At 43.3% G+C, this 23,613-nt stretch overlaps 1 protein-coding gene across 1 annotated transcript in view; it reads left to right on the plus strand.

Moving 5' to 3' along the window:
* Window positions 1-23,613, plus strand: part of Pappa (pappalysin 1) — a 226,571-nt gene that overhangs the window by 160,147 nt on the left and 42,811 nt on the right. The window contains exons 11-15 of the mRNA XM_048340520.1: window positions 731-844; window positions 1,655-1,790; window positions 4,079-4,292; window positions 13,292-13,460; window positions 16,110-16,293. Coding sequence (XP_048196477.1) covers window positions 731-844; window positions 1,655-1,790; window positions 4,079-4,292; window positions 13,292-13,460; window positions 16,110-16,293 — 817 coding nt within the window. The remainder of the gene's footprint in view (window positions 1-730; window positions 845-1,654; window positions 1,791-4,078; window positions 4,293-13,291; window positions 13,461-16,109; window positions 16,294-23,613) is intronic.

Raw genomic sequence — 23,613 nt, forward strand, 5'->3', positions numbered from 1 at the left:
GCAGTCAATATTTTAGTATCATCCCTGTGTATGAATCTAGCTAATTCCTTCTAATATTCTTTTACCCAATGTAATTCTGTCATGTGAATATTTCATATTCATAGAACCCCTTTTCCAACAGATGAAATTGTTACAGTATGGATATTTGTATATATATATATATATACACACATATATTTACATATACATACATATATACATATATACACATATATACATATATACACATATATTTACATATATACATACATATTTGTGTATATATATATGTACTTCGGGAATGGACATCTTTGAGTCTTGTAAATAAATGTGCTCTTCTATTTGCTTTCTTGTTTATATATTTATTTTACATGTTTGTGTGTTTTCTTATTCTGGTTGAGAACAGATTGTCTTGCTAGTTTTTTTCATAGCTTTTCAGTTTGTTAGTGCTCTTGGGTCAGCCTTACTTCTCAGATGATTGACCTGCTTTCCTCTGGGTCTTTGCTTCTGTTGTTCTTTCCATAATGTCTTCCAGACCTATCTTCACTGTCAGCTCCTCTAGAATTTGTCCCTGTCACCTCTGACCCCCAAATTTGTCATTTCTTCTTTTCTTTACAGCATTGAGGATTGCCTACTTTAGGATCTGGGATCCTTGAGCAGATATTTAGCTATTCATCCACATTTGCTCTTCTGTTAAGGAAGATTGACAAGTTAAGGTTTATTTGATTTTTTTTGTATGTCTTTCTTCTAGATGTGTAGAACCAAGGTGATCGACCTCAGTGAAGGCATTTCCCAACATGCCTGGTACCCTTGCACCATGAGTTATCAGTATTCCCAGGTCTCTCAGACCTCTTTCTGGCTCCAGGTAAGCTTGTTTATTTTTAACAACATTTTTATTATTAAGTATTAGTTGCACAGCAGGGATTCATTGTGACATTTCCATAGACACTTCTAATCTTGCAATGCACCTGCATTAGATTCCCCTCCTTAAAGTTTCAACAGGCTTCCTTGCTCAAACATGTACATGAAGTTGGTAAGCTCAAGTTTTAAGAGCCATGGCATTTCAAGCTAAGCACCAAACTCTGTGGTGACTCTGGAGATGATTTTTTCCCACCCACTGCCACCTGAGCCTTCATTTGTACCCCAGGCTCTTTAGAATGTCTTCCATAAAGACTCTACTGATCTCCATGGGGGAGAGGGAAAATGACTTTTATTTTTTTTGCTTCTAGCTTTATACCTGTTTACCCTCCTGTTATGTAGCACCTGTCACATGGTATTTTATCACTGTATGTGGTTCCAGCATCTTGATTTGAGATTATGGATTTTATTGATTTTAATCTATGTATCACTGATTTACTTTAAACTCCACATTTCACAGAAGTATAAGGGCCTTGTCTTTTTTTCCCCCCTGCTCCATTGCCTTGATACCTAGTGTACAGGACACCACTGGAAGAAACTTAGGCCCAGAGTAGCCTAGCTCTCCACTCAGCATTAACAGCTAGGTAGCTGCAACCCCAAGATAAAAAAAAAGGTTTCTACGCTCAGAGCCTGTGTGTCACAGCTTTTACCTTCCCATCTGGGGCCAATTCCTGCCCTCAAATCCACCTTAGAGTGGTTGCTTCCCTCCCATGTGGCTAAGCTCCTAAGTGACTCTCTTGTGTCTTCTCCATTTCAGACATATTTCTCTCACCCAATGGTTGCTACAGCTGTCATTGTCCACCTGGTGACTGATGGGACATATTATGGAGACCAAAAGCAAGAGACCATCAGTGTGCAGTTGCTCGATACCAAAGACCAGAGCCATGACCTAGGCAAGTGTCTTTTCCTGGGCCTAGCTCTCTTTATCTGCTTCCACGCATGCCCTGTGGGTGGGTGTGAGGATGAGCTAGGCATGATCTCTTCCTTACGTTTTTGTCTTTCTGTCTCCTTCACTCTTTGACATTCTGTTTGCCTCAAAAATTTGGTTGATCTAGAGAAACATGGATTTGGCAGGTATGTGGACAAGAAGTCAGTGGCAAAACCCTTTTGTCAGAGAGTTTTGACCTCATACAGCTCACTGGATCCACCAAAGACACTATTGGGAAGAGCCATTTTTTTTTCCATCAGCCATGTTAGGTCCTACAACCCTTGCAGAGGCAGGAGAGATCTCAGGTCACACAACAAGTTATGATAAGTACTCAGGGCTCAGAAACATAGTCAGAGATATCTGTGAGAACCTCCCCCTAATGGTGACCCTATGACCAGCACACGCACATACACACACCCTCCTCCAGAGAAGCCACCTGTGGGATCACGGTAAGCAAATACTCTATCGGGTCCAGAAATGGCGAAACTGGTGAGGAATGAGGTCTTACTTACTAGACATCTACTCTGAGCCCAGATCCAGGAGACAGAGCAGGGACAATAACTGTCCCTTGTCCACCCCCTCCCCGCATACCTATATGCTCCATGGTATTGAGGAAAGGGACCGCTCCAGAATCCACTGTCAGAATTTGAATCCCATACCCATCCCTCCCTCTCTCTCTCTCAGAGAGTGTGAGTAGATGCATTTTTTAACCCCTTAGCATCTCTTCTTCATATGCACAATGCAATGATGCCCACATTAGGGTCAGAAGGAGATACTGACACTAATGTGTCACCATAATGCCCTTCGAAAGAAGCCTAGCAATCACTTCCTATTCTCACTAAGAAATTCCTTTTATACCCTCTCATTTCCAGTCTACCCTAGAGAGATCTGGGTAACCCTTCCAAGTGTTTGGAATTCCGGGCCAGCACTGGAGCTTGGACTTCAAAGCTGTGCCCACATCATTCCACAGAGAGCTCATTTCAAAACCCCTTAAGAAGCAAGCAGACAAAGGGTCACTTCAGGGTCAGGTAGAAGCCAGTGGAGAAGGGAAGATGTTTTGTTTTCATGTTTATTTATTCAGTCGTTTTTAAAGGTGGGGGCAGGGTGCAGACATATAAATAAGGAAGAGAAAGAAAACCCCTCTGGATTTATCTGGATTCCTGGGAAATTTCCCAAAGTGAGAAGCAAATATTTTGATAGTCATCTTGGCTCTGCAAAAGGCTCTGAGGAAAGGCTTCTCAGCGGTGAGGCAGAGAAGTCTGGCTCCCCAGAAACCTCTTGGCTCTTGCTACCAGCCGGTTCCTACTGTATGTTCCTATCCTGGGCATCCTCATACCCCTAGTACAGGTTGCAGAGACCCGAGAGGTGATCAGAGAAAGGCCAGCAGGTAAGCCAGCAGCTTTATGCTTCCACCATGGAGAACAAAGCTGCTAGGACACTGTCAGGATCACTTGGTTTTCCAGCCATTGAAGTGGAGTCTTAGGAGTTTACTAGAATCTCCTCACCAGAAAGTGGCTAAACCAGCATTGAAACCCAGGACCAAACTTAGCCTAGCTATCTTTTTTGCAAATGCCATCCCACCCCATCATCACCTTTTCTTCTCTCCCACAGCATGCATTTTATTTTAAACCCCTGTCCATGTGTTCCTCTCTAAACCTGGGGATGTGCAACCAGCACTAGTGAGGCAGACGAGTGAATCTGGAGTTCCTCTTGAGAGAGGTGGTCCTAGATTCTTCTTAGACTGATTGGGTAGAGCCATCCATGCCTCAGAGGACAAATCCTGGGCTTGCAACTTACCCATGACAGTGGGTTTTATTCACCCTGGGAAGGGCCTGCTGTTATGAATTATTCCCATCACTTTTATGACCAGCCAGGCAGTTAGCCTGAACTGTGAATCCCTGAGGCAACGTAGGAGGGAGTGAGAGCCAGGAGATGGTTGGACAAAGGTGTCCATTGGGGAAGAGAGAAGGACTTTAGATGCTAGGTGAAGAGAAAGCTTTAGGAGGCAGGGAGGCGGGCGAGGCAGGGGGGGGTGGGGGAGGAGGGAGGGATTGGAAAGATTTGGAACCAAGAAAAAAAAAAGGCAGACAAAGAAACTTTCAATCAAACTCAAAATCCCCATTGGCCGCCCAATGGTGCTTTTGTGCAGTGCCATGAAAGGGTCTGGGGGCTTCAGGAAGGCCCCGTTGGGGAGGGCGTGACTGGCCTTGAGTAATGAGTCTGGCCCCTCATCCCTTCTGTCTCCCCTGACAGGCCTCCATGTCCTGAGCTGCAGGAACAATCCCCTGATTATCCCTGTGGTCCATGACCTCAGCCAGCCCTTCTACCATAGTCAGGCGGTACGTGTGAGCTTCAGTTCGCCCCTGGTCGCCATCTCGGGGGTGGCCCTGCGCTCCTTCGACAACTTTGACCCTGTCACCCTGAGCAGCTGCCAGAGAGGAGAGACCTACAGCCCTGCGGAGCAGAGGTAAGGCATCCTGGGCCTCGTTGCCATGGGCCATTTGTAGATGCGTGGTTCAGTCTGTACATTTCTCCTTTCTCCATCTTCTGACCTCTGGCTGGATCAGCCTTTGGGCTTGAGAGTCCCTGAATTCCTGGGGCTAGTGCCGGAAGCAGGGATTTGCCAGGGAAAAAAAGAGACCTCGTCTCACCTGGCTTGCAGATGCTGAGTTGACAGAAAGATGGAAACCGCAGCTTCCCTCTCTGGCCTCAACATCCCCACATAACAAAGACAGGGTAGGGGGATTAGCACTTTCAGGGGTAAAATGCTAGAAGATTCTTCTTCAAAAGTGACACGGACAGGAGTCCTTAACTGAAGAGGATGGATGGAGTGGGAGGGGTATTTGCTTCCTCTCTGTTCACTGTGTCGTGTAGCAATAGCTAAAACCTCTCTGTCTTTCACGAGCTGAGCCCTAGAGTCATCCCAGGATGTGCTCATTGTCTGTAGAGCCTAATTCCACCAATGCACTTGATCCGTTAAGACACCTCATACGGAGCTGGGAGGGGATGATGTTTTTGAGAAAGAATATGAGCTCAGGGAACATTCTCAGTGTGAGTTTGAATCTCCACACTTCTGTTCCTCCAGTAGTGTGTCCTTGCATGTGAGTCACCCTTTACCGAGGTTCCGATTTCTGTTTTGGAACAAGTAGATTATAACAGCTGCCCCTTACTGTGGTTTGCAAGGCTTCGCTATTGCACCAGAGATAAAAATTCTCTTGGAAATTATGGGACACTGGTGAAAATGATAAATGTATCGATGAATAAATAACTTACCAGCGCCAAACAACCTATAGAATAAGTAAAAATAATTGAGAGCTACTTTCCAAGGTGGTTGGTGCTTTTTGAAGCAGAATTCTGTGTGAAGTTCTGAACGTCCGGGCAGAACCAGCCTCCGAGGTGATCTAGGATAACCATCATACCCAATGTGTGGTGTTACCATCCCGATTTCCCAGAGCCCTGGAAAGGGAAGGGCAGGTTCCAGGTGGCCTCGTTCATTCATTCATTCTCAGTCATTTAATGAGATCCAGAAGGAGAAAGACTTGACTTGTTGGTGGCCCCCATGGAGTGAAGCCCACTGCACATGGGGGGCAAGGAGAGGGAGGAGGGCTGAGGCTGGGAGGGGGACAACAAGACTTTCCCACGCTCCTGCTCCCACAGAGGACACAAAATGTGGTTGCAAAATCCACATTGTTCTGCACCCACAGTCTCCAGCTCCTGTTGTGCAAAGTCTGTTGCAATCACTGAAAGACAGGAGCTCCTGACATATCTGCCATTGTCATAGTTCAGCTCACCAGGCTTTTAAAAAAAAGTATTTTGTTATTATCCTAGCTCTCCATACTCTGTTAAAAAAATGAGTTAATTCTCAAATCCCTGAGAAACAATATCCATAGAAAATGCAAGCCCGTTAGACCTTTTCCACAATTTGTTCCCATTCATTCCCAGATCTCCAGACCCTCCAACAAGTTGACCAAATCCAGCCCTGACCTCTAGGAGTTCTTAATGAACAGTTTCTGTGCTCTATGAAAAGAGCAAGAACCGTTTGAAGGTCTGAAACAGATCAGTTGGCTCGTTTATGCGGCACTTGGGTTGTGAAAGAACACAGAGCTAGGGAAGAGCCTTGCCCTGTCTGGCTCATTGCATGAATCTGTAGACAAGTCATTCCTCTCTCTTGGTTTCTCTGTCTGCCAAAGGGTGAGGATGGATTGCACGTTCCATGTGATGGCTTTCCAGTTCGAGCTGACTTTGATTTTCTAAGTACTTGGAGGGGTGAAGGGAGAGAGAAATGGGCCAATACTTGTTGAGCCCCTGATAAGTGCATTAACTTATTTCGCTCTCATACCTGTTCTGGAAGGGTTATGACTCCGAGAAACAGGCAGCAAGAGGAAAATGCTGTTTTGTCTGCCTTTGAAAGCACTTGTAGGAGACAAATGTTTTCAGGACCTGTCACTGTCCTATGTGAGCATCGACCCATCCTGATTCTGAACAGCAGACAGAGATGCAGCCCCAAGAGTCTTGGTTAGTTTGCATCTGAGCTTGGATCAGGCTGACTGAAGGCCCAAGGATGCTGGGCTGCAGGATTTTCTCCTGGACGCCCTGGAAACGAAAGGACAGCAGCTGTTCACAGAGTGCTGCCCAGGAAATGACCAAACAGGCAAATGTGCAAATGCATTAAAACAAACAACCAAGGCGCGCATGCACGTGAGTGTGTGTGTGTGGTGGGGGGAGGGGTCAGCAAAGCTGTCTCAAGGCCTGGGGTGTCCTTCATTCCCCAAATCACCAAGGTAAATAGCATCACCTTTCACAGCACAAATTTGTCTTGTGTAGTCTGAACCTTGTTGTGCACTCTTAGCGGTTTCTCAGCCAGTTTTTCTCTTCCCTAGTCCCTCTATCCCTGGACCCTTTCCTCTCCACCTCTGTCTCTCTACCTGTCTGTTCTTTCTGGATTTCTCTCACTCCTCCCTTCCCTCCTGTCTTCCTTCCCCATCCCCTCCTCCCTTCCTTGTCTTCTAAGGAAAACAGCGTGCTATCCAGTAGGCTGCCAGTGCAGAAGCTTGCTATAGCAAAAATCAATGCAGGCTGTGTATTCTGACCTAGATTCAAGGGTCACCAGCCCCTATGCAGTACTTGGTATAAATTCAGAGGTTCAAGGAAACAGGATCAGATTTCAAACAAGCAGTCTAGTTGTGGAATTCTAGCCAAAACATAACTCCACACCTAGTTAGGGAGAGAGGAAATGGAGGGGAAGGGGTAGGGGGTAAAAAAATGTAAAGGGCTTCAATAAGAAAAACTCCAGTCCTGACATTGAACTCACCCCACTCCCACTCAATTTGTGGTTCTAAACAGAAAAGAAAATGCCATGGGCCATGTATTAAGAGGGCCATCTTACTTCACTCCATTTTCTCTCACTCTCTCCTTCCTTTTCCCTCCTCACTATTTCTCATTTCCTCTGCCTCCTCCTCTTTTTGTCTTTCATATTCTCTTCCTTCCTCTTACTCAAACTGTTTCTGTGCTTTTCTACATATTGGTGCATCCAGAGAGGCAGTGCTACTAGAGAAGTAACTTCTAAAAGGTTGTTTTGGCAGGAAACAAGTTCTTTGTGTGCCTGGAATGAACTCTCTCCAGCCAAGGTGGGCTTAGACTGTGATTTACAAGGGCCCCACAGGCTAAAGCCACACTTTCCTATGCATTTGCGCTGCTAGGAGCCCAGGTGTGGAAAACTCCATTAGGTAATTTTATAGGGATTTATATTATAGGAACGCAGAAACCAAATTGAAGTTGCTGATGGCCAGAGACCATACTGATATGGATGCCTACATAACCTTGTCTAGTTTCCCTAATTCACGAAGGAATCTGCAATTCTAGGATGTAGGTTGGATGTCCTGGAGGGATATACTGGCAGGTGGAACAGTCGGGCCTGCAAGCCTGTGTGTCTTTGCCTATACTGGATACTACCTGGTTTAATTTATCTCTCCCATCAGCAACCTACCAGAGTTCTGTGGCTCCATATTTTTATCAAAGCCAACTTTTCCCATTCCATGGAATTCTCTGCTGTTTGCTTTCACAAAACATGACAAATCTGAGATTTGAGACTTGTAGATTCCCTTGTTCTGCATTCTTAGTCACTGGTTGACTCAAGAAACAGGTAAAGGAAGGGGATTTCCTGCAATCTTCCATGAAGTTAGAGACAGAACCAGCATTTTGAATCTGATTCTTAGGATTCCTTTCCTTTCCTCATCACTAGAGATTCCAGGACTGCTGTCTCATAGGCCTAAATGAGTTAGGCTTTCATTAGCTACCATCTTTAATTAATTGGTAACATTTAAATATCAGAAGAGTTCATATTAAGCACCAGAACTCTTCCTAGACTCTTTAAAGAAACCAGAAGATTGGAAAGCAATAAGGTAACCTGGGAATTGTTGTTGCCAAGGTAAGGAACCACTCAACTCACCTTGTCATTCAACTTGTCTCCCTGGACTCTGCAGGTCTGCTGAATTTACATCTCACACTCTTCCACATCACATCATTGATATTGGCTCTTGGAAGTCCAGATGAGGATCAGATTTTCCTTAGTAACTTCATTTCTGGGCAGAAAAAAATGAGGGCCTATTATGCTACCTCTTTTTCATTCTCACTCTCTGAGTGGTTCTATAGAGCTGATGACCAGGATAGTTTTCCTTCCATTTTCCAGTGCAGGACAAATTCTTTCTTTGTGGCTTTTTGTTAGTTGTCTCCATCTGAATAACCCAGGATGACATAAACAAACTGCCTGCTATTATCTCTACTTCTCCATGGCATAGTTAAGCTATGAGTCAAATGGCAGAACCAGGAAAGAAGCCCCACTAGCCCTTCAGCCTCTGCTTTGCCCTGGTTCTAGTAGGGCCCGGAGGTCGTCTGAACCCGGGGTTGGTGTCCATTTCAATGTAGTAGGGAGAGCAGTTTGGGAATTGGTGAAGGGATAACGTTATACCTTTCGGTGTAACTTGAATCTGTAAATAAATATGTATATATGTCTTGTTTTTAAACAAAAATACATATCAGAAGGAAAGATGTAGCAGAGGATGATCTTGAACTCGTGATCCTTCTGCCTCATCCTCTGCATTGATTACTGGTCTGTGAGAGAGGAATGGTGGGTGACTATGACCATAATGTTCAATGTACATATGTAAAAATGGAGACAGCTAAGTTGAAGGTATGAAGGAAGTTGAGATAGATGAGACAAAATGACAGAAGGGGGTGACACTGATCAAGGAACATTGTACTCATACAGTGACATGTTGAATTGGATGGAACTCGTCTGTACAACTACTTAAAGAAGAAAATAAAAATACTAAAGTATCTAGCTCTGCATCTGCGAGGACTTCCTTCTGTGCTCAGGTGTAAGAATTTGATAGATAGAGTTGTGTCTCTTGCCCCATACACCCGACCAATCACCTTTCTACCTTTAAAGAATTGTCTTAATTATTCCCTTCTTTTGCAGTTTTTATGGACAGTCCATCACTGATGTTAAATCCTTCCCCTGTTTTTGTTTAAAAAAAAAGTGCAGTAGAGCCTTGTCTTTTGTTTTCCTTGTTTCTGTTTTGTATTTCAGATATGAGTGGCAGGAGTGTATCAGGATTTAGGTCAGAGGGTCAGTTGGGGCTGCCTTCATCCTTTTCAGACAGTGCATTCATACAAACATTTCCAACCAGCAAGATAGCAAAGGAAAGAACAAGGACTTAGGGAGCACCCAAACTAATCTCTATCAGTATTCTATTCAAGCTGAGTGCCCTTGGGCAAACAGTCTAAAAGTCATAGTCTGAAACACCCAAACACTGATAATATGACTACATCAAGAAGTTATTTCATGGTTGCAAATAGGATGATATAGATGAAACAAGGTGGCTCATGCCTGAGATATATTAGCTCCTTTCTTCCTTTTCTTCCTGTCTACAAGCCAAAAAATCCAGGTGCAGACAGAGATGCCAACTCACTAGGGATGCCCCACTCCCCCAAACATGTTGTAGAAAACACTAATTCTACAAAAAAAAATGAGTAGCAGAGTTTGGGGAATGAATTTCACCTTAGCTTCTTCAGATCATTTTCAAAGTGCATTCAAATATTCAAGTTACCATGAATTTTTGCAATAAAGAAAGTGGCTTGGTCTGATGAATCCTAAGTACCCCTATTCATGTGATTATAGAATCATTTGGTCAGGTACTTCCTGTGATGAGGAAATATTTACGAGAGAGAGAGAGAGAGAGAGAGAGAGAGAGAGAGAGAGAGAGACCACGTTTTTATGGAGCGTTATACTTCCACAACATTTCTCACACATAGACTTTTCTGTGCTAGAAACACGCCATACACCACCTGTCCTTACTCTTTCATCTGCTTGGGGCCCGTACTTCCTCAACCCTTTGGAAGTTTGATCAGGTCTTAGGTCAGTGAGCCATTCCTTCCTCATGGATCCTTTCAAATAAAAAGTCTCCTGCCTTTCCACTTCCCACGCAATTTCCTTCTATAATTTCACCTTGTTTCCATGCCCATTTTTTCTACACCACCATCTGAAATGCTCTTGTTGATTCATCTCCCTTAGAATATGTTCCGCCATAAGTAGAGAGTATCTCACTTGTTCCTCACCCCCAAACAGTGAGCTCCCAGTGTCAAATAGGTGAATGAGTGGGTGGATGGCATTTTGTCCTGTTTACAACTCAGAGAGCATCATTTTAGTCCTTCTACCTTGCTGACAAGAAAGCTAGGACAACAGGGTGTTACAAAAATTTCAAGGTTCCAACAACTAGTCAATGGCAGAGCTGTGACGGAAGCCCAGATTTCTCCAAAATGATAAGCTCTACTTCCATTTCTGAGAAGCAAAGTGTTTCTATTTTCACGTTTTCCTATGAAGAAGCAGACTCAATGTGCACAGAACAGAGAGGGAGATGCCATTTTCTTTTCTTTTCTTTTCTTTTTAACCTCAATGGTCTCTGAGACAAGAAAAGAAAGGCTTTGTCCCCCTTTTGGGTCTTCATGGGATAAGAGCTCTGCTCTTTGGGGAGTGCAGAGTTACAATTTCCAAACTAAAAGGCACAGGTCAGAGGGAACTGAGTTTGGAAGGTGGACACTTACAGAGCAAATCTATTTAAATTGGAACCATATTGCTGTTTCCTTCAGCCCTCGCACCGCGTGAGTGGTGCATTGTTTGGTGTCAAAGCCTGTGGGTTGACTCTGTATTCATATCTGCTTCAAGATCTCCGCATGGTGTAGTACTGGAGCTTCTGGATGTAAATGGAATGGTACACAAGAGCTCAGCAGATGCTACTGAAGGCCAGCTGCCCTGCCTTTTGGAAGAGAGCATGCGGAGAATATAAAGCTACATCAGGAAGGCTCTGAGGCCTGCATTAAATGCTTGCCCTCAGAAAGTATTTAAAATTTGCACTTAGTGTGTGGTATGTTCTGGAGACTCTTAGTTTCTCAACTCCACTCCCCCCCCCCCCCCCCGCAACTCACCTTTCCCTACATTCTGCTCACTGTATTTTTGAGCAGTAGGCAGCATGTGGGACATAAGTAGCAATGTCACCCCCTCAAAACCCTTAGTGTTGGGCCATGAAACTAGAACCGAGAAAAAAAAAATTAGTGAGATCTCCTGAAACCGGATTAGTAAAAAAGTTTCTCCATGTATCCTGATAGAAATCTTGATGAGCTGGACGCAAATCCAACCATCTGTGCATCTGATAGATCAGGAGTTCGGGGTATGGAGGGGGGTGGAAAGGATAAGTTAAGCAGGTAAAAGTCAAAGTAAATTCTCTCTGGTAGTCTTTTAGTGTTAGAATGATCTGCTCAACCTTCGTGACATGCTTAGAAGTCAGAGTCAGGAACAACCATCATTTCTTTCTTTCTATGTAGGCCACATCTTATGGAAGGTAGTTCTAGTTACCTAGGGAAGCACCTCCGGATGAACTGGGCATTGTCTCTGCCCTCCATAATGTTCTAGTGTCAGGCCATAGGGCAGAGTCAACAACAGGGACTTTAGGGTCACACAACTGGGTGGGAGCTTCAACAGGTAACATAATCTTGCCAGTCCTCAATTTTTCCTACTGTAAAATGAGTAACACTTAGCTCATAGATTTATTGTGAGGACGGAGTGAGCTCATGGATGTAAGCATTCAGAAGTTGGGAACACCACTGAGTGTTTGCATAACTGCACGGAGAAAAGATCATCCTCACACAAGAGTTTTCTGTCGTGTCTACATGCATCTGTAAAGATTACCGTGCATCTCAGTACCTGCTAGACACTCACAGCCTGGGCTTTCATTGTGGCCTATGAGGTAGCAGTGTTCAAGAGAGGAGGGCAAAATGCTTGTAAAGGATCTCACCTGGGGACACAAGGGAACATTCTCTGCAGAAATGTACATTTGGCCCCAAATGAAAGAACTCACAGAGTTCACATTGGCATGATGCATAAGTCACTTTACAGTCAACGGAAGACTTCTATCTTTACTTCTGTTGAATCTTAGGGCTATATGGAATGGTACCATAACACTTAGAGAGGTAATGTGCCAACTGAAAGGCACACAGCTTGTAGGTAATAGAGTGTTGATATATTTATAATACGAGCTACCAGCTGTGTGCTGGTGGTTCATGCCTGTAATCCTAGCTACTCAGGATGCTGAAATATGATGATTGTGGTTTGAAGCCAGCCAAGACAGGAAAGTCCATGAGGCTCTTATCTCCAAGTAACCACCACCAATGCAAGACGTGGAGCTGTGGCTCAAGTGGTGGAGTGCTAGCCTTGAGCAAAACCATTCAGCAACAGTACCCAGACCCTGAGTTCAAGCACCAGACTGGTACACACAGACAAATGTTGGCTATTGACCAAGGAGTGCTCAGTATATGTTGGGAATTCTGCTATGTTCATTTCTTGAATTAACTGATTTAATTCTGTCCATGACCCTTGAAAATAGGCATTCCAATAAAACATGAAGAGACTATCAGTCAACTCAGTGTCTTGCTACTAGGAAACTCAATAAATGCTTTCTGTAATTGTAATGATCCTTATTTCACAAATGGAAACAATGAGGCTCTGAAAGATTGGAAACTTGATAACATACAAAGCTTTCAAGTGGCAGCATGTGAAATCTGATTGTCTCTCTCTCTGTAACTTGTGCTCTTAAACACAACCCTTAGTCACATTCTCTAGAGTTTTCTCATTTATTTATTTCTCATTTATTTGTTTTGATGATTATCTTAAAGTAGCTCTATAAAAGGTTTGCAATTCAATGTGTCAGTTTATGAGCATCATGTATCTTGATCATTCTGTCATTCTCCCCCATTTCTCTCAATCCTATTTCTTTACCTCAACCCATACCCATTCCTCTTTTTCAGCCTCAGCCTCTTGAAGTTTTGGGAAGAGGCTCACCTTTTGTTTTCCAAGTTGAGTGAAGTTGTTCCATGAGTAATCCCCTTCTTACATTCTCATTTCTTTTTCCCCAGCTGTGTACACTTTGCTTGCGAGACCATAGATTGCCCGGAGCTGGCTGTGAAGAATTCTTCTCTCAATTGCTCCAGCAGCGACCGATACCACGGTGCCCGGTGCACTGTAAGCTGCCAGACGGGCTATGTGCTGCAGATACAGCGGGATGATGAGCTGATCAAGAGCCAGGTGTGTGTGAATGCTGAACACAGAGAACTTCCTGCTAACCTAGCTAGCTAGATCATTGTCTATTATCTATTGCCCAGTTATACCAATGAATTAATGAATCAAGGAACCAACAAACCAACCTGTATGTCTAAGAAGACAATTCCTGGGCAGAAGCACATAACACACATCAATATGTTTGCTTTATAATCCATATGTGTAGCTTTCCAGTCTATAAGACTATGGGCTGAATATGTCAGAATGAAGCTGTTACACTCAGGAACACTGCTGTAATGAACAGACTCCTTTAGGAAGAGGTGAGCCCTATGTCAGTGAGGTGTTGATTCATTCATACATTCATTGCATCTACTCACCACAAGTCAGATGTTATACTTGTTCTTAGAGACAGGTCATTAAAACAGACCGAAGTGGGGCCCTGGTGGCTCATACGCAAGCAGCTGAGATCCAGATAATTTAATACAGATCCAACCTAGGCAGAGGATGTGTCAGACATCATTTTTAATCTCTAATTAACAACTAACTAAAGGCGAGGTTGGAGGTATGGCTGAGTGCCTGCCATGAGCAAGAAAGTAGACTGTGTATGAGGCCCTGAGTTCAAGCTCTAGCACTGGGAGTTGTCAAGCTTGAGTCACTCTTTTCAGTCTGCTTTTGTGGCTGGTGGGGAGACGGGAAAAGCAAGTCACAAACAATGACAAATACCATAAAGAGACATGTGTTGGGATGTAGCAAAACAGGAGGACTTAAGGAAAATGCTCTGGAAGAAGTGTCAAAATTACCAAACAGGTAGATAAGCAGAGTGGTATGTGCTGGGGACAGGGAGAGAGAGAGAGAGACAGAGAGAGAGAGAGAGAGAGAGAGAGAGAGAGAGAGAGAGAGAGAGAGAGAGAGAGAGAGAGAGAGAGAGAGAGAGAGAGAGAGATCTGCTCCAGCACAGGTGAGAATGGTAGCAGTAAACCTATCTGTGAGAGTTGCATAGAAAGAGATTTATTTTTTCTCAAGTCACCCAAGTTGTGAGTCTAGAGAGTTCGTTCTTTGTCTACTGGTGCTGGGTCAGTTTAGTCATGAGGTCTGGGAATTGTTGTTAGGGTAGCAGAGGATTGTGAAAGGACATGCTTTTGTCTAGCCATGGTCTACAGAGGCCCTTCTGCTCTCTACATGGTGTGGCTTATTGTTTACCTGTCAGTCAGGCATCAGAGAAAGCCATCGGGAGTCACTGACAGAGCTCATGGGAGACAGGCTATTTCCTGCATGAGATGAGAGGTAGTGGGTTGGGTTTTGAGTGCTGTGAGAGAATGTTGCTTCAGCCAGGTGTGTTGCTTTGGGACTCTCAGGTAGGCCAAGGAGAGTGGGATAAGGAGGCAGGGTAAAGCTCCTTCCAGCTCAGGCATTTGAGGATTCCAGAGCTGTCGATAGATGTAGCATTTTCCAGGGCCTCCCCAGTAGACTCTGATGCAATCACACAGGAAACATTTTGTATTTTTGGGAACACCTATGTGTACACAGCTTCTGGACTTCCTTGTCTTAGAAATCTACTTCTGTGTGTCAGCCACGGCAGGTCTGAACTTCTATGGGAACAATTAGGCAGTTTTGGCAGGGAGAAATCTCTATACACCCTTTGATGTGTGCTTAGGAAAGGAAAATGTCTTTTGCTCTTAAAATACCAGATCAACATTTGGCATCCCCCAGTCCTGTGGGATTTGGCAGCTTCCTCCTTGAATGGAAGCCTCCAGGCTGCCAATGACAGTTGGCTCACCCAAGGGCAGCCCCACCCTTCCATCTACACCACCCTACCATCTTCTGGTTCGGTTCAGATCTTTGTTGAACCTTTTAGTTTTCAGAGACTATGTTTAAAAAAATTTCATCCTGTCTTTCTTGGCTATTGAGCCATCCAGTCTCAGAACATGGAATTCTTTGTAGAGCAAGACTTGGGTTCAGTCTATTCATTTTGCCAATGAGAAAATTCAAGAGAAGAGACTACACAAGGTCTCATAACATGAGAGGCAATCATCCAGGTCTCCTATATCCCAGGCAATGCCTGCTGTCTCCCACAAATCCCAACAGGCTTCTGGTGGACTGAGTGTGTGGCTTAAGTGACAGAGCTCTTATATAGCAAGGTGAGGCCCTGAGTTCAAATACCAGTACTACTAAAGGAAGAAAGGTAGGAAGGGAGGGAGAGAGGGAAGGAATGAGTGAAGAAGAAAGAGAAGAAAAAAGGAGGGAGGGAGGAGGGAGGGAGGGAGGGAGGGATACCTAGACCTCTGGAGCCATGTCTCAGAGTCTGTTTTGCATGCCCTGTGAGGTTTCTGAATTTCACAGCGGTCATCAACAAAATAGAAATACTGATCTGGAAGATTCTATAGATTACAATTAGGAACATGTTCTTTGGGCTCAAATCCTACTTATCCTTTTATCAGATGAGTGACCCAGGGGTTGATCAAAATGTCTCTTAAGCCTCAGTACCCGCATACTTACATGGAAGCTGAAATCTCTCCTTCCTATTGAGATTACTACAAGTAAGCTAACCCTGAACAATGTAAACTTTAGTGTTCTGGTGCCTGGAGAAGGTTGAGCTTTTCCCCTAGAAGAGAAGGATGTTTCTCACATTGGTGGCCCATTCTGCCATCTCTCACTGTGCCTGCCTCTGTCTTCCAGACGGGATCCAGCGTGACAGTGACCTGTACAGAAGGCAAGTGGAACAAGCAGGTGGCGTGTGAGCCTGTGGATTGTGGCATGCCGGACCATCATCATGTCTATGCTGCCACTTTCTCCTGCCCGGAGGGCACCACCTTCGGCAGCAGATGCTCCTTTCAATGCCGCCACCCTGCACAGTTAAAAGGTATCTCGGGTCTTTTCTTTCACTGTGGTTCCTCTCTCTGGGAGAAACCTAGATTCTGCTTGCCACCCTCTTTCTGGATCTCAGACTCCCTAGGTTGGGCACCCAGATTGTATTCATGGTCCGGATTTCTCTTTGCAATTGTAGTTATTTCAATGTCCTAGATGTTCAGTCAAGAAAAAAAAAGTATGGATAAAAATGACAGTAAATTTTTTCAAGACTTTATAAATCTTCCAGAAAAAGAAAACAGACACAGTCATGGAGGCAAGTGGGAGGAAGAAAGGGGGAAGAAATTCACATTAGGAACTGGTACACCTCGCTCACTGTGTATGATTAGGGTTGCATAAGCCCAACAAATTAATAATATTTACATTTTCCAGGGGAGGAAACTGAGCCTCAAAATGTAAAGAACTAGCCAAAAGCTACTGTAGTAATGATGGGGATCATATTGAAATCCAAGTCTATCTTTCTCCAATACTATCTACTTCCCTTTAAGGAAAATAGATGAGGCTAGCTATCATGGTACCTGGCTGTAATTTTAGACACTGAACAAACAGAAATTGGAATACTATGGTTCAAGGTCATCCCCGCCCCACCCCCAAGAGTGTTGGATCATGCCTGTAATCCCAGATACACGGAAAGTAGAGAGAAGGATGTGTCATCTATAGTTTGAATCTAGCCCTATCTAAAACACAAAGTAATAGTAAAAAGACTGAGGGTATAATTGAGGGGGTAGACTGCATGTCAGCCAAGTATGAGACCCTAAGTTAAATTCCCAGTACTGCAGAAGGAAGGAAGGAGAAGGGAAAGGAAGGGAGAAAGGAGGGAGGGCGAAACTGTTGGCTGGAAAGGAACAGGTGTGCACAAAAAGCATGGAGAATCCTCCTGGGATATGCAAGTGACAAGAGTCTAGCATTTTGGAGAAAAAGCTACACTTTAGAAGCCAGGGAGAATGGCTCAGAAGAGAGTTCTAGAAGATCAGAAGAGATTTAAGAGCTCAGAAGCATTCTTGCTGGAAATATTGACGTCACTAAATCCAGCATGAGAAAGGAAAGAACTTGTATAAAACTACACATAGCATCAATTTTAGGGTAAATGTTTTGGCTTCTGGTCAAGTATGTAAAGGATTGTGATGTTTTACTCGATGTTTTGAAGGCTCGGGGCTTTCCCTTTTCCTTGACTAACTAGAGAAAGCATTGTCCCTTTATTAAATATCTAAAAAAAGTATATCACTTGTGAGTTATTTTGAGATACTCAAAGGTGTAGGGTCCATTTTCGTACAGAATATAACATTACTGAATAGGGTTCTGTGAGGTATGGAGAATTTCTCTGAATACCCTAAAAATTCTACATACTATTGTGTATGTCTGAGTTTCAGGCATTTGAATAATTGGGGAGAATAGTTTTCGCTAATTTTTGTTTTGTGACTGCACTGGGGCTTGAGCTCTGGGCTAAGGTTCTGTTTCATATATATACACTAGAAGCTGGTGATCTACCACTTGAGCCACAGCTCTACTTCGAGCTTTTCAGTGCTTACTTGGAGATAGAAGTCTCTTGAATTTGTCTGCCTAGGCTGGTTTTGAACCACAATTCTCAGATCTCAACCTCCTGAGTAGTTAGGACTATAGGAATAAGTCACCACTGCCCAGCTTTGACAACTTTTTTTTTTAAAGATAATGGAAAAAATTGGGAAGGTTATAAGAATGTGAGGCCTTTGAGGGCAGTGTCTTTGATCAGAGTGCTCGGAACTCAGCATGTAATGAGACTGAATAAGATGTGTTCACTGGCTGGATGGATATAATGATGAAGAAATAACAAATGACACGTTTCTTCTAAAAAAGTGAAAGATCTAGCAATCTTATCAAACCCCTTCCTCTCCCCTCAAAAAAGGTAGGAAATGAACTTGAGACACATCCCTCAGCTCCTCTCATTTTGAACCCAAGATTTAAATAAGAGAGTTACAGATATTTCATTTAAGACACTATTGAGAATTACATCAGAGAGAGAGAGAGAGAGAGAGAGAGAGAGAGAGAGAGAGAGAGAGTAGCAACTGGAAACCCTCCAACTTCTAGACATCCAAGCCCATTGCTTAGCCCCATTTATCAATGGACTGTAGGATGTATTAATAACTCCAGACTATGAAATCGCACTTCCCTCAATCAAGGACCCTTGGGAAAAGGAGGTGCATAAATTAGCATTCATTATTACAGCTTTTATTGTGCCTAATAATCGTCTTTCATCCAAATGATGTGATCCTCCTGCCAGGGGTCCTGTACTGACTGGGGGGAGGGAGGAGGAGCAGAGTGATTCTGCTATTGAGATGTGGCCTAGGGAGGTGTTGATCCCAACTTTGAGAAGAGCACCAAGTATCTCTTTCCTTGCCATACTGACTCAGTAGGACTAATTGCCATTTCATGTAGCCTGCTACCAGCATGATCTGGTACACAAATTCCTGTTCTTAGCTTCTGTGTGGATCTGCTGGCAGCCTGTTTTGGAAGAATCTCTTGATCCTTCCCTCTTTACCTTCTCAACTCCACTTTGCTGTCTTTTTCAAGCCAGAGCACAAGAGATGATCAAAACATTATTTTGTTCACTTCTTTCCCCTCCTTTCTTCTTCTTCTTCTTCTTCTTCTTCTTCTTCTTCTTCTTCTTCTTCTTCTTCTTCTTCTTCTTCTTCTTTTTTTTTTTTGCCAGTCCTGGGCCTTGGACTCAGGGCCTGAGCACTGTCCCTGGCTTCTTCCCACTCAAGGCTAGCACTCTGCCACCTGAGCCACAGCGCCCCTTCTGGCCGTTTTCCATATGTGTGGTGCTGGGGAATTGAACGGAGAGCTTCATTTGCAGAAGGCAAGCACTCTTGCCACTAGGCCATATTCCCAGCCCTCCTTTCTTCTTTTTGTATTCCTTCTTTTCTCTTCCCCTCCCTCCTTCCCTCCCTCCCTCCCTGTTTTGTTGGCTTCTCAGGGCCTAGGTGCCATCCCTGAACTCTTGCTTAAGGCTAGCAGTTTACCACTTTGAGCCACAGCACCACTTCTAGTTGTTTTTATTTTTTTTCCCCTGGTAGTTAATTGGAGATAAGTGTCTCTCAAACTTTCCTGCCCAGGCTGGCCTTGAACTGCGATCCTCAGATCTCAACCTCCTGATTAGTTAGGAATACAGATGTGAACCACCAGTGCCTGGCTTGTGCTCTTTCTTTGAGATATAGTATAAGACAAAAGAGCTCAGAAAATGAGAAAGAACGACGTACAAGACACTACTCTTGACTCTGGTCCAGACCAACTCTTTGGTCTTAGGTGAACAATTCCATACCTGCTAGCCTCCATATATACTCATTTAGAAAATAGGCTTACTAAGGCTTGGTAGATGATATATACAGAACACCATAGTTAGAGAACAGGTGTAATATATATTCATTTTTTCCAAAAAGCATTTCACACACACTTGAGCAGTGGCTGATCTTCCCAGCCCTGACTTCTTTATCCTGAAGAGTCTTTGGTGTTGAAACTGTGGAGAACTGTTTTGTGTTCCATGTTCCTCCCAGTCCCTAGGGCTGGTGTGCTCTGAACAACAGCTATCACCCAAGACCATTCCCTGGCTGTCATCCCAAAGAACTAAATTAACATAAGCAACGTAATCCTACTTGCTTCTGTATTCCAAATTTCCTAATTTCCCCTACTTATTCTGACACATTTGCTTCAATGCCAACCTCTCTTCAGGATTTATGCAAAATATTCTAAAATAACTTTTGCCTCGGTTCTTTATCAAATGAACCTAGACAGAATCTCCAAAAATCATGATGGAGTAAAAGTCCTCTCAAATTCAGAAAAAACAGCCTCAGGATCAAACCTATACATGTTTAATTAAATGGCTAAAAATACAATATTACTTATATTACCTCATTAACCCTAATTCAATTCAACCATGTTGGGTGCATTTAATATTTACTGCACGGGGGGGGGGGGGCGGTATCATTTCTAACACAAGCATGTGAAAGGTCTTCTTTCTGCTTCTAGCTCTGACGGTTGCCCTTTTTAATTTGAGCATTGAACATTCAAACTGCTCATGTATTTCCCTAAGACATCCAGTACTGCTGAGTCTCTTCTGATGTCTTAGGCTGTACTGAAAGTGGGTGAGAGCTGGGCGGAGGTGAGTTTCCATTCCTGAGGATGCCCAGCATTTCACTCTTTCCCTAGCTATGGTGAAATGGTTTATCTTGCATTCCTCTTTTTCTGTCTGCACATCTGCACACATGTCTCCAACATTCTAGATTCCTCTCTATCTTTCCCTAGGAAGGGCTTTCCATCAACCATCTAAAATAATGACTGCTTCTAAGAATGCTTTCCTTCCTTTGTGCTTAATATTTGAATAGTAAGTGGGCCACACATGCTAGCAAGGAAGTTTGGACACTAATTTGGACACAAAGGAAATTTGGACAGAGGGGAGGGAGGGTAGTGAAATTCTACTCTAACTAGTTCCAGGCTATTCTGTGGGTCTAAGTTTCTGGCTCCACGGGACTTTTTTTCTTTGAATACTAGTTCTTTGGCTAGGTAGATGTTCCACTGTGGGCTGATCACTAGGATCCAGGCATTCTTGGGTTGATCCACATCTCAAGTTTGGCCAACAATTTATTTAATTCTATCAACATCTTAGTTTTCTCACTTACAAAGTGGTATTAATGATGAATTTGGGTTTTACCATTTCTACCCCACTGCCTCATTTCCAGATAGTACTCCATAGAATTCTTTTCTGACATTTAAAAATAAACCAGGATACAGGAAGGCTACCAGCACAATCATATTTCTTTCAGCACTATTCACCACAACCCAGGTATGAAATCAGCTAAGATGGCCCTCAATGGATCAAAAAATGTGGTGTACATGTGCAATGGAATTTTATGCATCCTCTAGAAAGAATAATATAGTACCATTTGTAAAGAAATGGAAAGACTTAGAAAAAATTATGGTAAATGAAGTAACTTGGGCTCAGAGAGACAAAAAAAAAATCCATGTTTTCCCTTGTAAGTAGATGTTGGGTTTCACTTACAAACTCATCAGTAAATATATTTTGTGGTATGCATGTGTATTCAGATGTATTAACTGAAATACACTAGATTCAAGGGAGAGCTCAAATATTTAAATTCCTTAGGAAGGCAAAATTAAAGTTCAGTGAAATAAAACCCCAGGCAGTGGCTACCGAAAAGGCGTGGGATGGGGTGGGATCAGGTCATGGGGCAAGAGGATGAAGAGAGGAGGGGGAGAATGAAGTCAAGAATCCAGTGTACATCCTACAAAATTAAGAGGAGTGAGAGAAAGGGAGGGGAAGGGAGGGGAGGGATGGGATGGGTGAGAATGTCGAAAGGGATGACATTCGTCAAGATATATTATAGTCCTAAACCGCTTTGTTAAATGGCAACCCCTTTGTACAATTACTGAATGATAATCATAATAAAAAGGAAAAAAAATAATGGGCACGTGGACAATTAAAGTACCATCTAATGCAGCCATGTTGGTGCTGTGGTCACACATTACTGAGCAAGCACCATGCTTCCTGGAAATGCCAAGGACAATGCAGACAGTGCTCCTGGGTTCCAGGATCCCAGGAGACTAGCAGTGTGCTTTTCAAATGAAAATTGGCAGAAAATTGCAAGCTTCTTTTGATGACTCTACTTCCGTCTCAGCTTTTTTCTGATTTGCTGCACCTCCAATGCTAGCTGAAGTAGCTGGGGCTATTTTTGGGAAAGGGGCCAGTCTAAAATGCTTTGTGCCCCCATTTCTTCTCTGACCTGGACCTCTCCTATTTATACCTCCTCTCCTTCAACTTCTGCAACTTCTTATTAGCAGCTATTCTTTACAGTGAAAGGAACCACCTTGCAGTCCCACCTGTACTAGCTTTAGGTTAATGCAGCCTTGTGAACTCTTGCTTGTCCTCATTCAAATGAGCTGCATTTTAATTTTCTTCAAATTCCACCATGACAAATATCCTTTCATATACTGAAATCTGAAAAATTGAGGGACTATTATGTGGTGGGCATTAGGCTACAGGCTGGGAATAAAGAATGTACAAAATGCAGCCCCTTAGCTTATAAATAACCCAGGCAGTGCCAACACCATGTGGGAAAATGCTACGAAAATCAGACTGAAAGTGAGACATATTTCCTTTATTGGGAAATATTACTTTCAATATTTACCCCAAAATTGATTTATGCATTATAATTGCATGTATTTATGGAGACAAAGTGTTGTTTTGATAGCTGTACATAAGGGTTGTGTAATTACCAAATCAGGTTAGGTGACATATCTATCACTTTAGACATCATTTCTTTGTGCTGAGAACACTCACAATCTTTTCTACCTATTTGAAAAATACTCAATACAGTATCGTGGATTATAGTTAACTTACTTCTCCATAAAATACCAGAACTTATCTTTCTTTAAAAGCATTCCCAGAGACTAGATTCTCTAGGTAATATTTTGGCGGATAACAGAAAGTACCAATCTTCTGACATTAGAAGTTTATACTTGTTTTTCCTCTCACAAGAGGCTGAAACTTACATAGCTACATTTATAGAAGGTTAGGGAGCATTTATTTTCCCGACCTTAAGATATGTACAAATTAAAAAGCAGGAATCCAACATCCAGTATCAACACTCTTACCCTGGACTTAATAGGAAATCCAGGCTCAAGTGTGTTTGTGCTTTGTGACCAGAGTCACAAAGGGTAAGTGGATAAGGAGAGAAGACAGAATCGACAATCCAACAGGGGTTATTTCCTCAAGCCAGTTACCACTGAAGGCCAGCTGGAGCTCAGTCACTCTTAGGAAGTCTGAGGGACAGCATGGAACATGCCTGAGTGATCAAAACTGCACCTGACATACGACCCACCCCCCATCTCCACCACTGACTGAATGCCACTTTCAGGAACATTGGTACTTGTTTGTGAACCCAGCATGTGTCTGTAAGACCAGAATAACATTCCTCACTGCAGCATGCATACTTCATAGCGTGGAGGCCAAGACCAAGGGCATGAGGAATGGGTACAGACTACATCCATCATACTGTACTTTCTTCAAAGTCACTTGTTGGATGTGGGTGGTACTACAGCCAGAGATTGGAAATCCTGATTCTGTACAGTTCACTGTCTGCATCACATGAGGTATTTTCCCCCATGTGGCTGGGGTACATCCCCATGGTCCTGAATCACCAGTTCCTCCTTAGCCTCCTTCCTCTTTTGACACTGTTAACTCCTGTTTACTGTCTCTCTGAATGTGCATTTGTAGTTTGTGTTTTCTCTCGCTTAGGATTCTGGTGGAGGTTTGTTTGTTTGTTTG

The sequence above is a fragment of the Perognathus longimembris genome, chromosome 1 (genome assembly GCF_023159225.1).
Source record: "Perognathus longimembris pacificus isolate PPM17 chromosome 1, ASM2315922v1, whole genome shotgun sequence".
Classification (NCBI taxonomy): Eukaryota; Metazoa; Chordata; class Mammalia; order Rodentia; family Heteromyidae; genus Perognathus; species Perognathus longimembris.